Source organism: Oncorhynchus mykiss, chromosome 6 (assembly GCF_013265735.2).
Source record: "Oncorhynchus mykiss isolate Arlee chromosome 6, USDA_OmykA_1.1, whole genome shotgun sequence".
Taxonomy (NCBI): domain Eukaryota; kingdom Metazoa; phylum Chordata; class Actinopteri; order Salmoniformes; family Salmonidae; genus Oncorhynchus; species Oncorhynchus mykiss.
In genome coordinates, this window is record NC_048570.1 from 42,385,209 (window position 1) to 42,399,084 (window position 13,876).

General features: G+C 43.9%; 1 protein-coding gene across 2 annotated transcripts in view; it reads left to right on the forward strand.

Moving 5' to 3' along the window:
- stxbp1b (syntaxin binding protein 1b) overlaps positions 1-13,876 on the forward strand; it is a 42,578-nt gene that overhangs the window by 12,678 nt on the left and 16,024 nt on the right. For both annotated transcript variants that reach the window (XM_021606545.1, XM_021606548.1), the window contains exons 7-13: positions 1,541-1,689; positions 1,976-2,060; positions 2,449-2,579; positions 3,061-3,168; positions 3,313-3,373; positions 3,510-3,575; positions 3,872-3,952. In XM_021606545.1, coding sequence (XP_021462220.1) covers positions 1,541-1,689; positions 1,976-2,060; positions 2,449-2,579; positions 3,061-3,168; positions 3,313-3,373; positions 3,510-3,575; positions 3,872-3,952 — 681 coding nt within the window. The remainder of the gene's footprint in view (positions 1-1,540; positions 1,690-1,975; positions 2,061-2,448; positions 2,580-3,060; positions 3,169-3,312; positions 3,374-3,509; positions 3,576-3,871; positions 3,953-13,876) is intronic.

The window sequence follows — 13,876 nt, forward strand, 5'->3', positions numbered from 1 at the left end:
GTCACCAGAGGATTTTAGTTCTACAGATAAATTATTACACTGTATTAGTGATTTTAATACTTGTATGGCTCACAACTTCTTCTGGCTAAATCAAGACAAGACCGAGGTACTTATCGTTTGAACCAAAGCACAGAGAGAGAATCTAGCCTCACATTTTAATCAAAGATTAAACATAGGTGTTATTTTAGATTCTGAACTAAATTTCAAATGGATATGTGACCAAAATAGCTTTTTACCCCCTGGGGAACATTGCCAAGGTGTGGCCATTTCAAATCAAATCAAATCAATCTCTCTCAGGCTGATACAGAGAGACTCATCCATGCTTTCATTACAAGCAAGCTTGACTACTGTAATGCTCTCCTGTCTGGTCTACCCAAGAAAGCCATTGGTCAACTTCAAAACATACAGAATGCTGCAGCACGGGTACTGACCAAGACCAGAGAGCACACATTACACCGGTTTTAAGGTCTCTGCACTGGCTGCCTGTGAGTTTTAGAATGAATTTTAAGATGTTTCTATTTGTTTTTCAATCAATCCACGATTGCGCACCCCAGTACATGTCAGACATGCTTTTAAGGTATGTAGCTGGCATTTTAACTATCCCAAAGCCTAGGACCAAGAAGCATGGAGATGCAACCTTTAGTTATTATGTCCTCAGCCTCTGGAATAGCCTGCCAGGGAACCGAAACTGTGGACATATTTAAAATAGATTTTAACACACCTCTCTTTTTGCTTTGCTTTTCCTTAGGGTGCTTTTTAGTTGTTCAGTTTGTGTTATTATTTAGTTCTTATCTTATGTTTGTTGTGTAGTAAATATTTCAGCTTTTATTTTCTAAATGTTTTATTTGTTTTTTTTTTCTTCCTGTAAAGCACATTGCGTTGCATTCCATGTCGGAAACGTGCTGTATAAATAAAGCTTTATTTGATTTGATTTCAGAAATCAGTCATAAGGGAAAGAAATGGGAAGGGGAAAAGGGATTCATAGTCATTTGCACAACTGAGTGGATTCAACTGAAATGCGTCTTCCGCATTTAACTCAACCTCTCTGAATCAGAAAGGTACGGGGGGCTGCCTTAATTGACGTCCACATCATCGGAGCCCAGGGAGCAGTTGCTGTTTGGGTTTAACTGCCTTTCTCAAGGCTGGAGGAATTAATGAAAGATGTCCCATCTGATCCTACAACACCGTACTGTATTGTCAGTCATTTGGGAATCAATGCAGTCAAATAGGATTACATTACCTCACCCACACAGTCTCACACACTGATACAGTGCCACCTGCAGGTCTGGCCCTGCATCTCCACTGGAAATTCATAAATTCATAAATTCCTGGTTGGAGGATTCACAGATTTCTTGCTTATTCTATCCTGATTCCGGGAATATTCCAACCAGGATTTCTGGACAACCTAGGATTTTTGCGAAAGTGACCAACATTTTTGTGTATAGGACGGGTAACTGTAAAGCAAGTTGTTACTGCTGATGTAAAAACAGCCTAATAAAATACATTTCATTGATTTGATTATTTCTCTGTGTGCATCTAGGTGTTTTCCCTGGACAAGACAGATGCCTTCCAGGACTTCTACAGCCCCTACAAGGCTGACATCAAGCACAACATGTTGGCGCGTTGTGCTGAGCAGATCGCCACTCTCTGCAACACCCTGAAGGAATACCCTGGCATCAGATACAGAGGGTAAGAAATAGCGAGAGAGCTACAGCAATATCAATTACTGCTCCGGTTTCATCTATACTGGCTTCTGCAGTGGTGGCTGGTGGTTCGTTTGAGTCCCAGACAGACCAGAATGGAATGTATAGGCTTAGTATCAATCCCAAGGCAGCTACCTACCTCCAAACATAGCATCCTTGTGGATTGGGACATTCATCCTCCTCTGAGATGATTCTTAGAAGGAGTCAGTCTTCTGTACGTGTGATGGAAAGCTAACAGCCTGTTTGTTGCCCACTCTGTTGTCTTGACCCAGGGAGTACAAAGACTGTGCCACTCTGGCTCAGCTCCTGCAGGACAAGCTAGACGGCTACAAGGCAGACGACCCCACCATGGGAGAGGTGAGGCAGGAGAGCAGCCAACCAACAAGCCACACTGATTTAACCGATATAACACACACTGTAAAGGGATTTCTGTGAATTTGACAGTATCTTACAGGCAGCTTGGTTGCAAGTACAATTCTGTATTTCATATTACAGTACACCTACTGTAATATAAATACGGTATCAAACAAGTACGATAGGTCAGCCACCCGCTGCTTTTACCCATTCGCCAGCACGGTGTGTTTTGTCCTTTAGGTTACAGTGAAACATGTCATTATGTCAAATCAATGTATCATTCTCAATAATGAAATACAGTCAAATCATAATGTAAAACTCTTTGTCCAGCCATTTGTCTCTCTGTCCCTGTCAGCTAATATGGCCCCCTCTTTCTCTCCGCCCTGCCTAGGGTCCGGACAAATCTCGCTCTCAACTCCTGATTCTGGACCGAGGCTTTGACCCAGTCTCTCCCATCCTCCATGAACTCACCCTCCAAGCCATGGGCTATGACCTGCTGGGCATCGAGAACGACGTCTACAAGTAAACACTCCCACGCTGGCACAGCCTGGCACAGCAATGGGTTCATCGCACACAACACACTGGGCCTCGCACCACAGAATTACAGAGAACATATAGGATCTCTATCCCTATGTGAATTATAGGATCTATATCCCTATGTGAATTATAATATGTCTATCCCTATGTGAATTATAGGATCTCTATCCCTATGTGAATTAACAATAGGATCTCTATCCCTATGTGAATTATAAAATCTCTATCCCTATGTTATAGGATCTCTATCTCTGGCACAGCCTAGCAATAGGTCCATCTCTCGTTTTGTTTGGATAGGAATTGTCATCTTGTTCGGTAGCTTCCTATTTAGTTCTAAGTAAACATTTGGGCATGAGCGTTTATGTTGTACACCTCTCTGTGTTTGACTCTGTTCCTGTTTCTCTCTCTCTCTCTCTCTCTCTCTCCTCTCGCTTTCGTCTCTTGCTCTCTCGCTCTCTCTGTCTGTCAGGTATGACACCAGTGGGATGGGGGAGGTCAAGGAGAAGGCGGTGTTGCTGGATGAGGATGATGACCTGTGGATGAGTCTCAGACACAAGCATATTGCCGAAGTCACCACGTAAGACTTTAAAAAATAGGATGCTCCCGTGGTCCTCACACACATACATGCACGGACACACAGACGCACGGAAGCCCTGCTGCCCTGTATAGGTCTTTTATTTATCTCTTTTTTTTAATCTATTCCTCTCACACATTCAAACAGGGCTGTGACCCGCTCCCTCAAAGAATTCTCAGCCACCAAAAAGATGAACACAGGAGAGAAGGTACATGCAACTCAGTCTTTATTAGTCCTACCGACCTACTGCATTATTGAACTGCGATGTGTCCTTCGTAACCCTCTGTACTGTATAGACTGCTGTATGTGTCTAACAGTGATGTGCTGTTCTGGGTTTGCTACAGACCACAATGAAAGACTTGTCTCAGATGCTGAAGAAGATGCCGCAGTATCAGAAAGAGCTAAGCAAGGTAAGCATGATGAGCCATATGATACTGTATGGATGTCCCAGCACAGAAATAATACACCCAACATGCTCAGACAGACAACTGGTTCCCCAGGCAGCTATGCAATATAACACATAGAAGACCTTCACTGTGGACTATTAAGACTATGAATGTGTGACACCAAATGGGAGACAATTGACTCAAACGCGGAGGGACTACCTTGACCTTGTCCAATAAGAAATGCTTGTTTCCTTTTTTCGGGCTGCAAATTGATTTTGCTACTGTGTACACTAATGAATACAACCCTCCCTGTGTTTCAGTACTCTACCCACCTCCACCTGGCTGAAGACTGTATGAACCGATATCAGGGCACGGTGGACAAGCTGTGTCGTGTTGAGCAGGTAACAGAATAACCAGGGAGCCCAGGGAATTGGAATACATTTAAGTGAAATGTTTGTGATCTGTTTGTACTCTTGCCAACTCCATTGCTGTTATTGTCAAGCCAAACAACCAGTGACAGGGAGTTGGCATTATAGCACAAATAGACTAGCACTCGGGCTATTAAAATACACTATACGGGATATAACCTGAGTGTACAAAACATGAATATTGAGTTGCACCCCCTTTTGCCCTCAGAACAGCCTCAATTCGTCGGGGCATGGTCTCTACAAGGTGTCGAAAGCGTTCCACAGGGATGCTGGCCCCATGTTGACTCCAATGCTTCCCACAGTTGTGTCAAGTTGGCTGGATGTCCTTTGGGTGGTGGGACCATTCTTAGATACATCTTTTTCAACTATTATTATTATATAATTTTCCTTGTTTCAGGTCAACATCGTAAAGAGATTGTACATATATTTGAATTCCAAAATGAAACAAGGTAACGCAAAACATAGCATAACCAACAAACACCAAAACATAGCATAACCAACAAACACCAAAACATAGCATAACCAACAAACACCAAAACATAGCATAACCAACAAACACCAAAACATAGCATAACCAACAAACACCAAAACATAGCATAACCAACAAACACCAAAACATAGCCAAAACAATAAGACTTATACATTCCATTTCCGTTCTCTGCTCTTCATTTTTAATTACTTTAATCAAAAAAATCTAACATTCATTTCATTATCATTATTCTTTTTGTTCCTTACATAGACTATCAAAATAAAGAAAGTCACACACTCCATATATTAACTCCCAGCAATGTAATGGGTTTTTACCAACTTTTCGGCAGCACTGTGCCCTCTTCAGGGTAATGTCATGAATACTTTAACCAGGTTATGTAGACAAACAGTGCAATTAGTGCAACCAATGGCAGTAGTGAGGGGTGTGTCATAATGATTAAGTTAATTAAAATAAATGAGTGAAACTGGTAAAAAAAACAATAGTTTTTGGCATATTAAATATATTACGCTATTGTTATCATATAGAAACATAATTGAATATTATATATCATATTAGCATCAACTTACATTATTGTTTAATTCAATTTCACATAATTGTTTCGTATTTCATTTCATATTGGTTACATGTAATCTTTTGGTTCAACCTTAATGTATAATGAGCATCATCAACAGGGGGAACGTATTAGGTGTACGCTAATAAGCTGTAGAAAGAATATATAAATTTATAAGACTTGTTCATAAAATAAAGATACAAAACAAATGTGACTATGTGAATGAATGTCGCCAACAACTATCTAAAGGTGACTTCTATCGCAAACTGAATTGTGACCCTACCCTAGAATTCCAGTATAATATCTCATCCATAGTGGAAAGCTATTTAGAATCAGGACAAATCACCAACAAATAAGTTGAATTTCTATGTGTGAAATTTCCCAAGATACCAACTTTCTATACAGTCGCTAAATTACACAAACAAGTGTCTCCTCCTCCAGGTAGACCCATTGTAGCAGCAATCGACTCTGTGACATCCAACATTTCTAAATTTGTGGATTACCACATTAAACCGATGGTTGAGAATCTCTCATCTTATGCCAAAGACACTAGTCACATGATCTCATTGATAGAGGGCTTAGGAAGGATACCAGAGGGCACCCTGCTGGCCACTTTTGATGTGGAGAGCATGTACACTAACATCCCACACACAGGAGGCTTGCAGGCGCTACAACACTTCCTTCAGCAGAGAGACTCTACCCTTGCTCCATCCAATGGTTGCATCTTACAACTTACTGAACTGGTATTATCCGATAATTACTGTCTTTGAGTCAGACTTTTCCTTCAAATTCGGGGTGTAGCCATGGGCTCCCCCTTTTCCCCCAACTATGCAAACCTGTATGTGGGACAATTTGAGGAAGCACTCCTTTATAAAAAACAGAGACACACCCCTGACTTTCTAAAATACTCCTATGGAAGAGATACATAGATTATGTTTTTGTGCTCTGGGAAGGAAGTCACCAGGAACTAAATTAACTCCAAACTCTACTAAACAAGAGGTCTGAATACCTCAAATTCACCATGCTGACTGATGAGAGAAAAATAAACTACTTGGACTTATAGATTATCAAAGTGAATGATGCATTACACACAGACTTCCACATAAAGCCCACAGAACGCAATACCTTGCTGTGTGCGGATAGTATGCATCCCCTTCCCCTCAAGAAGGGTCTACCATATAGCCAGTTATGCAGGGTTGAACAAATCTGTGGCCACCAGACAGATTTTGACAGCAATGCTAAAAAAAAAAGACAGACACATTCAAAATGGGAGGCTACAAGGACAAAACGCTTGATACTGCAATGATGAAAATATCTCAAACTAAAAACTCAACCAAAGAAGAAAAACAACGCAACTGTCTTTTGCACTAAGTACACCAAGGGTTCGGAGAAAATGAAAGCAATCCTGAAAAAGCACTGGCATATTCTGCAATCAGACATAAAAATCGCACACCTCTTCAAGGAACCCCCACTGGTGGTCTATAAGTGTGGTCGCAATATTGTAGATAGCTTGGTGAGATCTGACATGCCCACTCAGACACTCTTGAGACCTGTCCCAAATGGGAACTACAAATGTGGCTCATGCGCACAGTGCAATAGCACTATAAAAACGTCTTTCTTCAGACACCCACATACAGGTCGAAAAATCCCTGTTAGGGGTGTCATCTCATGCAAGACCAAAGGAGTAATCTATCTCATCACCTGTTTATTAGGAAAAGCCTACGTAGGACAAACGAAAGACAATTAAAACAACGCATAGCTGAACACTGAGCTCAATCAGGTGTAAGAACATTGACTATCCAGTAGCAGCTCACTTTGTTGAAGCTAACCATCCCATCTCCTCCCTCAAATACACAGGCATTGAGCATGTTGCTCTACCAAGGAGAGGAGGTAACATCGAGATCCGACTACTACAAAGGGAGGCTTACTGGATATCCTATCTAAAAACATTGACCCCTGATTGGTCTGAATGTTGACTTTGATCTCAGGCCCTTTTTATGAACAATTCTTTCTTTTATGAACAAGTCTTAAACGTATATATTCTTTCTACAGCTTATTAGCGTACACCTACTATTTTACCCCATTGATGATGCTCATTATACATTAAGGTTGAACCAAACGATTACATGTAACAAATCTGAAATGAAATACGAAACAATTATGTGAAATTGAATTAAACAATAATGTATTTTGATGCTAATATGATGTACAATATTCAATTATGTTTCTAATATGATAACAGTAGCGTAATATATTTTATATGTCATAAACTATTGTTTTTTTTAACAGTTTCACTAATTCATTTTAATTAACTTAATCATTATGACACACCCCTCACTCTTGTCATTGGTTGAACTAATTGCACTGTTTGTCTACATAACCTGGTTAAAGTATTCATGACATTACCCTGAGGAAGGCACAGTGCTGCCGAAATGTTAGTAAATACCCATTAAATGACTGGGAGTTAATATATGGAGTGTGTGACTTTCTTTATTTTGATTAGTTTATAGTTTATTTGCCATTAGTCAGCACCTCCACACAAACTAATTTTTCTGGGTGTGCGCCAGATCATGTTTTTTTTAAAGCTATGTTCCTTACATGCCTTTATTAATGTTACTGTCACAAAATATGTGGCTGTAGTGTGTAAAATACCATTAGCAAAGTATTGAGGCCTATACAACAACATAATAACTTTATACAAGAAAGCGACAAGGGTCCATTTGACCAACAGACTCATAAAATGTTTATATTGACACTTCTCGGGGTATCTGTAAGATTAGGGGGAAGAAATAGCAAAATGGGGTCCCATATTGCATCGAAATCTCCTTCCGTGTTCCTAAATATAGCACTAATGTTCTCCAGTGGTAACACTTTTGAAAAGATCTCACAATACCACTGCTTTATTGTTGATGGCTGGTCTTTTATCCAGTTAAGGAGAATGCATTTGTGGGCCACAAAGAGTACATTTTTTAAGAAGATTGAGCTGTGCTAAGGTAAGTGAGGGCCTGTTCCCGACGACACCCAACACAAATAGCCATGGGTTCATTCTTATAGCACATATGAACATGCCTTCCAGTTCCGTTTTCAAATTTCCACAGAAAAAATTGTAGTTAGTAGGCCAAGTCCAAAAACGGATGGTCACGAGTGCCTTTTTCTTCTTACACTATCAGAAAATTCTGCTTTCATGTTATTCCATATAAGGGGAGTACTATGAACCCTTTTTGCATAATCTTATATTTCATCTCTTGCACCTCGTTGCAGATGACCAACTGTCTTGCTTCAAGCATAGTCTTTGTCCAATTTACTTGCAGATGTGGTACAGCACATTTTGGGGGGGATTTGCTGAAACGATAGCAACGTGTCACCATCAAATGTATCTGATATTGACCTTATACCTTTCTGGTACCAGAGGTGGAAAATGCTATCAGAGACGCCAGGGCAAAATACTTAATTCATTATTTATAAGAGGAGTCAGAGCAGAAAAGCAATTATTTCTCCCAAGATGTTTGCAAATATCTCTCCAGATCATAAAGGTATAGTTAAGAGTCGGGTTATGTTTCACTTCTGTGCTGACTGAGTTTCTATCACCAAATCAAATGTTATTTGTCACATACACATGGTTAGCAGGTGTTAATGCGAGTGTAGCGAAATGCTTGTGCTTCTAGTTCCGACAATGCAGTAATAACCAACGAGTAATCTAACCTAACAATTTCACAACAACTACCTCATACACACAAGTGTAAAGGAATGAAGAACATGTACATAAAATATATGAATGAGTGATGGTACAGAACGGCAAAGGCAAGATGCAGTAGATGGTATCGAGTACATGAGATGAGTAATGTAGTGTAAACATATAAAAGTGGCATTGTTTAAAGTCGCTAGTGATACATGTATTACATCAAGCTGGCAAGATGCAGTAGATGGTATAGAGTACAGTATATACATATGAGATGAGTAATGTAGGGTATGTAAACATTATGTGGCATTGTTTAAAGTGGCTAGTGATACATTTTTACATTATTAATGTGGCTGGAGTTGAGTTAGTATGTTGGCAGCAGCCGCTCAATGTTAGTGGTGGCTGTTTAACAGTCTGATGGCTGAAGCTATTTTTCAGTCTCTCGGTCCCTGCTTTGATACACCTGTACTGACCTCGCCTTCTGGATGATAGCGGGGTGAACAGGCAGTGGCCCTTGATGATCTTTATGGCCTTCCTGTGACATCAAGTGGTGTAGGTGTCCTGGAGGGCAGGTAATTTGCCCCCGGTGATGCGTTGTGCAGACCTCACTACCCTCTGGAGAGCCTTACGGTTGTGGGCGGAGCAGTTGCCGTACCAGGCGGTGATACAGCCCGACAGGATGCTCTCAGTCATAACACTGATTAATGAGTATGGAGATGTGAAGCAGGAGTCGTTACTGACCCAATTAGTGCAATGTTAATCTCTTAACCATTCTGCAATTATGCAAGCATGACATACCCATTTATAAAATAGCAAATTAGGTAGTGCTAAGCCTCTTAAATTATATGGTAGCTGCAGTTTACAGTGCCATATGAAGTCTTAGAGAAAACATTCATTTTAATCAGATGAATTCTAGCCAACTGTCACACCCTGACCATAGTTTACTTTGTATATTTATATGTTGTGGTTGGTCAGGGTGTGATCTGAGTGGGCATTCTATGTTACATGTCTAGTTTGTCTAGTTCTATGTTCGGCCTGATATGGTTCTCAATCAGAGGCAGGTGTTCGTCATTGTCTCTGATTGGGAACCATATTTAGGTAGCCTGGGTTTCACTGTGTGTTTGTGGGTGATTGTTCCTGTCTATGTGTTTTTCACCAGATAGGCTGTTTTAGGTTTTCGTTACGTTCATCACGTTCTTTATTTTGTAGTGTTTGTATTGATTCGTGTTTTACGTTTGTTCATTAAAACATGGATCGCAATCTACACGCTGCATTTTGGTCCGATCCTTGTTCTACCTCTTCATCAGAGGAGGAGATAGAAGAAAACCGTTACAGAATCACCCACCACCAACGGACCAAGCAGCGTGTCAACAGGCAGCAACAGCAGCGTAAAGAGGAATGGACATGGGAGGACGTTTTAGATGGCAAGGGCTGTTACACTTGGGAGGAGATACTGGCTGGAAGAGATCGCCTCCCATGGGAACAGGTGGAGGCACTTAGGAGAGCAGAGGCAGCCGGAGAGAGGAGCCGGCGATATGAGGGAACACGGCTGGTAAGGAAGCCCGAGAGGCAGCCCCAAAAATTTCTTGGGGGGGGGCTAACAGGGAGTATGGCTATGCCAGGTAGGAGACCTGGGCAGACTCCCTGTGCTTACCGGGGGGCTAGAGAGACCGGACAGGCACCGTGTTATGCAGTGGTGCGCACGGTGTCTCCAGTGCGGGTGCATAGCCCGGTGCGGTATATTCCAGCTCCGCGTGTCGGCCGGGCTAGATTGAGCGTCGAGCCTAATGCCATGAAGCCGGCTCTACGCAGCTGGTCCCCAGTGCGTCTCCTTGGGCCGGCTTACATGGCACCAGCCTTGCGCTCGGTGTCTCCGGTTCGCCTGCATAGCCCAGTGCGGGCTATTCCACCTCGCCGCACTGGCAGGGCGACCGTGAGCATTCAACCAGGTAAGGTTGGGCAGGCTCGGTGCTCAAGAGCTCCAGTGCGCCTGCACGGTCCGGTTTTTCCAGTACCACCTCCACACCCCAGCCCTCCGGTAGCAGCTCCCCGCACCAGGCTTCCTGTGCGTGTCCTCGGCCCAGTACCACCAGTGCCAGCACCACGCATCAGGCCTACAGTGCGCCTCGCCTGTCCAGCGCTGCCAGAGCCTTCCTCCTCTCCAGCGCTGTCGGAGTCTCCCGCCTGTTTAGCGCTGTTAGAGCCTTCCTTCTCTACAGCGCTGCCGGAGTCTCCCGCCTGTTCAGAACTGCCAGTTAGCATAGAGCTGGCAGTTAGCATAGAGCTGCCAGTTAGCATAGAGCTGCCAGTTAGCATAGAGCTGCCAGTTAGCATAGAGCTGCCAGTTAGCATAGAGCTGCCAGTTAGCATAGAGCTGCCAGTCTGCAAGGAGCTGCCAGTCTGCAAGGAGCTGCCAGTCTGCAAGGAGCTGCCAGTCTGCATAGAGCTGCCAGTCTGCAAGGAGCTGCCAGTCTGCAAGGAGCCGCCAGAGCTGCCTGTCTGCAGGATGCCGCCAAAGCTGCCAGTCTGCAAGGAGCCGCCAGAGCTGCCAGTCTGCAAGGAGCCGCCAGAGCTGCCAGTTAGCATGGAGCAGCCAGGGCCGCCAGTCAGTATGGAGCAGCCAGGGCCGCCAGTCAGTATGGAGCAGCCAGGGCCGCCAGTCAGTATGGAGCAGCCAGGGCCGCCAGTCAGCATGGAGCAGCCAGGGCCGCCAGTCAGCATGGAGCAGCCAGGGCCGCCAGTCAGCATGGAGCAGCCAGGGCCGCCAGTCAGCATGGAGCAGCCAGTCAGCATGGAGCAGCCAGAGCTGCCAGTCAGCATGGAGCAGTCAGTCAGCATGGAGCAGCCAGAGCTGCCAGTCAGCATGGAGCAGTCAGTCAGCATGGAGCAGCCAGAGCTGCCAGTCAGCATGGAGCAGCCAGTCAGCATGGAGCAGCCAGAGCTGCCAGTCATCATGGAGCAGCCAGAGCTGCCAGTCGACCAGACTCTCCCAGATCTGCCAGTCGACCAGACTCTCCCAGATCTGCCAGTCGACCAGACTCTTCCAGATCTGCCAGTCGACCAGACTCTTCCAGATCTGCCAGTCGACCAGACTCTTCCAGATCTGCCAGTCGACCAGACTCTTCCAGATCTGCCAGTCGACCAGACTCTTCCAGATCTGCCAGTCGACCAGACTCTTCCAGATCTGCCAGTCGACCAGACTCTTCCAGATCTGCCAGTCGACCAGACTCTTCCAGATCTGCCAGTCGACCAGACTCTTCCAGATCTGCCAGTCGACCAGACTCTTCCAGATCTGCCAGTCGACCAGACTCTTCCAGATCTGCCAGTCGACCAGACTCTTCCAGATCTGCCAGTCGACCAGACTCTTCCAGATCTGCCAGTCGACCAGACTCTTCCAGATCTGCCAGTCGACCAGACTCTTCCAGATCTGCCAGTCGACCAGACTCTTCCAGATCTGCCAGTCGACCAGACTCTTCCAGATCTGCCAGTCGACCAGACTCTTCCAGATTCTCCAGTCAGCCAGGATCTGCTAGATCCTACTACCTGCCTGAGCTTCCTCTCAGTGCTGAGCTTCCTCTCAGTGCTGAGCGTCCTCTCAGTGCTGAGCGTCCTCTCAGTGCTGAGCTACCCATCAGTCCCGAGCTACCTCTGTCCCGAGCTACCTCTGTCCCGAGCTGTCCCTCTGTCCCGAGCGGTCATTAAGGAGGGTAACCTATCTAGGGACGCTAAGGAGGTGGACTAAAACGATTATGGAGTGGGGTCCACGTCCAGCGCCAGAGCCGCCACCGCGGACAGATGCCCACCCAGACCCTCCCCTATAGGTTCAGGTTTTGCGGCCGGAGTCCGCACCTTGGGGGGGGGGGTACTGTCACACCCTGACCATAGTTTACTTTGTATATTTATATGTTGTGGTTGGTCAGGGTGTGATCTGAGTGGGCATTCTATGTTACATGTCTAGTTTGTCTAGTTCTATGTTCGGCCTGATATGGTTCTCAATCAGAGGCAGGTGTTCGTCATTGTCTCTGATTGGGAACCATATTTAGGTAGCCTGGGTTTCACTGTGTGTTTGTGGGTGATTGTTCCTGTCTGTGTTTTTCACCAGATAGGCTGTTTTAGGTTTTCGTTACGTTCATCACGTTCTTTATTTTGTTGTGTTTGTATTGATTCGTGTTTTACGTTTGTTCATTAAAACATGGATCGCAATCTACACGCTGCATTTTGGTCCGATCCTTGTTCTACCTCTTCATCAGAGGAGGAGATAGAAGAAAACCGTTACACCAACCATGATAATGGAAAGTCCATCCACCTATCTATGTCTGCCCTAAGTACAAGTGCAAAGTTGCTGTTAGACAGGTTGTGAAGTTTATTCAAAATTTTTATACGAAGATAAACAAAACCATTTTTTGTCCAATTGAATTGGAAGTCATTCAAATTGTTGTCACTCAAGCTCCCTAGTGTCATAGTTTCTGATTTATTAAAATATTTTGAAGCCAAAAAAAGATCTATACCTCTTAAATCAATAAGAAATAAATAGCTAACTATAATCTGCATATAGAGATATAATGTGAGTTTTGTTTTCCATAGCCTCTGCCAGGGGCTCTAATACCAAGGAAAATAACAGAGGTGACAGTGGGCAACCCTCGCATGTCCCTCTACTCAAAAATAAAGTGGGTGACTGCATTACGTTTGTTATCACAGCAGCCTGTGGGGCAACTTGATCTGGTTATCAAAATTCTCTCCAACTTTAAAGCGGTGGAGTCCTTTAAATAGGCATGGCCATTCTACTCGGTCAAATGCTTTCTCGGCATCCAACGATAGAGACACTGCTCAATGTTTTGATTGCTCACAATGTTGTATTATGCTAATGACTGATATTTGTAAATGAATGTCTTTGCGTTATAAAACCAGTTTGGTCCGGCTTTATTCAAGTTTGTAGAAATCTTTCTAGTCCCCTGGCTAAGATCTTACTGTCTACACTAATAAGGGACACCAGCCTATAGTTAGAGCAGTCTTCATCAATATTAGCATGGCTTAAAGTGGGAGGGAGTTCGCCCCTGGCAAAGTAGTCTGTATACATTTTGAGAAGGGGTTCCGTTATGAAACCTTCACCATTCCGATAAAACTCTGGTCCAAACCCATCATGTCCTGGGGGTTTCCCCATCTTTAAGGGTTTGAATC